The following is a 3103-nucleotide window of genomic DNA, read 5'->3' as shown; positions in this document are numbered from 1 at the left end:
CCAGCAGATCCAGAGATTTGGGATCTGGGGTGGGATGGGAGGATCGGGATGGATCCAGGGGTGCAGATTCCCACTGTTCCAGCTGATCCCAGAGATCCCAGCAAATCCGGAGATTTGGGATCTGGGGTGGGATGGGAGATTGGGGAATGGATCCAGGGGTGCAGATTCCTGCTGTTCCAGCCAATCCCAGCAGATCCAGAGATTTGGGATCTGGGGTGGGATGGGAGATTGGGGAATGGATCCAGGGGTGCAGATTCCCACTGTCCCAGCCAATCCCAGCAGATCTGGAGATTTGGGATTTGAGGGGGGATGGGAGGATCAGGATGGATCCAGGGACGCCGATTCCCGCTGTCCCAGCCAATCCCAGTATATCGGGGGATTTGGGATTTGAGGGAGATGGGGAGGATTGGGATGGATCCAGGGGTGCAGATTCCTGCTGTTCCAGCCAATCCCAGTGGATCTGGAGATTTGGGATCTGGGGTGGGATGGGAGGATCGGGATGGATCATTTTCACTGCCCCACAACTTCCTGGGATCACGGGATTATGGGATGGGATTATGGGTTCTCCATGGATCATCCAAAACCTTATCCCACAACCTCCCAGGACCATGGATTGTTGGGATCATGGGATTATGGGATCACATTCCATGTCCCTTCTCCATGGACCATCCAAAACCTTATCCCTGTCCCACGCCCTCCCAGGATCATGGATTGTCAGGATCACGGGATTATTGGATCACATCCACACCCCACAGCAGCCACTGCCACCGTGTGGTCACCACCACCCCAGGCCACCCCTCTCCTCATCCCTTTTCCCATTCCCATCAATTTCCCACTCAGATTCCATCCCCGGCACCTCTGGGATGGGCTGGAATGCCCAGGGATGGGAATGGAGCTGGGGAAGGAGAAAAGGAGGATCCAGAGGGACTTTTCCCACTCTGGAATTCCTAGTTAGGTGGGATTGGGACTGGGATTTCTCCCAGGGAATGAGGCCACCCCTCTCCTCATCCCTTTCCCCATTCCCATTTGAGATTTCCCGCTCAGATTCCATCCCCAGCACATCTGGGAGGGGCTGGAATGCCCAGGGACAGGAATGGAGATGGGAAAGGGGCTCAGCCTGGAGGAAAGGAATTTTTCCCACTCTGGAATTCCTAGTTGGGTGGGATTGGGATCGGGATTTGTCTCGGGAATGAGGTCACCCCTCATCCCTTTCCCCATTCCCATCCCAGATTTCCCTCCAGATTCCCTTCCCGGCACCTCTGGGATGGGCTGGAATGTCCAGGGAATGGAACTGGGAAAGGAGAAAAGGAAGATCCAGAGGGACCTTTCCCCTCTGGAATTCCCAGATGGGTGGGATTGGGATTTCTCCCAGGGAACGAGGCCACCCCTCATCCCTCTCCCAATTCCCATCCCAGATTTCCTGCTCAGATTCCATCCCCGGCACCTCTGGGATTGGCTGGAGTGTCCAGGGACAGGAATGGAACTGGGAAAGGGGCTCAGCCCAGAAGAAAGGGACTTCTTCCACTCTGGAATTCCTAATTGGATGGGATTGGGATTGGGATTTCTCCCAGGGAACGAGGCCACCCCTCTCCTCATCCCTTTCCCACATTTCCATCCCAGATTTCCCACTCAAATTCCCTCCCTGGGACCTCTGGGATCAGCTGGAATGCCCAGGGATGGGAATGGAACTGGGAAAAGAGGAAAAGGAGAATCCAGAGGGACTTTTCCCACTCTGGAATTCGCCAGGAGGGAGCAGGATTGGGATTTCTTCCGGGGAATGAGGCCACCCCTCATCCCTCTCCCCATTTCCATTTGAGATTTCCCACTCAGATTCCATCCCTGGCACCTCTGGGATGGGGTGGAATGTCCAGGGATGGGAATGGAACTGGGAAAGGAGAAAAGGAGGATCCAGAGGGACCTTTCCCCTCTGGAATTCCCAGATGGGTGGGATTGGGATTTCTCCAGGGGAATGAGGACACCCCTCTCCTCATCCCTTCCCCCATTCCCATTCCAGATTTCTCGCTCAGATTCCATCCCCGGCACCTCTGGGATTGACTGGAATGTCCAGGGATGGGAATGGAGCTGGGAAAGGAGAAAAGGAGGATCCACAGGGACTTTTCCCACTCTGGAATTCCCAGCTGGGTGGGATCAGGATTGGATTGGGATTTCTCCCAGGGAACGAGGCCACCCCTCTCCTCATCCCTTTCCACATTCCCGTTTGAGATTTCCCGCGGATCCCAGCGTCCGGTGGCCACCATTCCTGCCGTTTCTTCCATTCCCGCCATTCTGGCCGTTCCCACCATTCCCACCGTTCCTCAGATCATTCCCGCTGTTCCCACCATTCCCTCCGTTCCCTTCATTCCTGCCGTTCCTCAGATCATTCCCGCCATTCCCACCATTCCCGCCGTTCCCGCCATTCCTGCCATTCCTGCCGTTCCTCAGATCATTCCCGCCAATCCCGCCATTCCCGCCATTCCTCAGATCATTCCCGCCATTCCCACCATTCCTGCCACTCCCGCCATTCCCACTGTTCCCGCCGTTCCCGCCATTCCTCAGATCATTCCCTCCGTTCCCGCCGTTCCTCAGATCATTCCCACCGATCCCGCCATTTCCTCCATTCCTCAGATCATTCCCACCATTCCCGCCGTTCCCGCCATTCCCGCCGTTCCTCAGATCATTCCCTCCATTCCCGCCATTCCCGCCGTTCCTGCCATTCCCGTCATTCCCAACATTCCCGCCATTACTGCCATTCCCGCCATTCCTCAGATCATTCCCGCCATTCCCGCTGTTCCCGCCATTCCCGCCGTTCCTCAGATCATCCCCGCCAGGTACGGCGGCAGGAAGAGGCCGGCGGTGCCCAGCAGGCAGACGATGATGAACATCCACAGGAAGATGCGGTCGATCACCATGGCCACGTATTTCCAGTCTTCCTTCACCTGCGGGTGGGAAATGGGGATCGATCTCTCAGGAATTCTGGGGTTTTCTGGGAATCCGCCAGTAAAGAGAAACCGCTTTTTTTGGGAAAAATTTGGGATTTTCCTGAGAAATCCCGGGGTGGAGCTGTGGGATCTGACCCTGGATCCCAGAACTGACCATTCCCTGA

At 56.0% G+C, this 3103-nt stretch overlaps 1 protein-coding gene across 1 annotated transcript in view; it reads right to left on the bottom strand.

The window, feature by feature from the left end:
• Positions 1–2810: 2810 nt before the first annotated feature.
• Positions 2811–3103, bottom strand: part of LOC130588130 (neuronal acetylcholine receptor subunit alpha-2-like) — a gene marked incomplete at its 5' end in the record, with an annotated part of 3271 nt that continues 2978 nt past the window's right edge. Inside the window, one exon of the mRNA XM_057389091.1 lies at positions 2811–2936. Coding sequence (XP_057245074.1) covers positions 2811–2936 — 126 coding nt within the window. The remainder of the gene's footprint in view (positions 2937–3103) is intronic.

Source organism: Malurus melanocephalus, unplaced genomic scaffold, assembly GCF_030028575.1.
Source record: "Malurus melanocephalus ecotype Western Australia unplaced genomic scaffold, MMel_1.1 scaffold_3432, whole genome shotgun sequence".
Taxonomy (NCBI): Eukaryota; Metazoa; Chordata; class Aves; order Passeriformes; family Maluridae; genus Malurus; species Malurus melanocephalus.
This window is presented reverse-complemented; position numbering and strand designations above follow the sequence as displayed.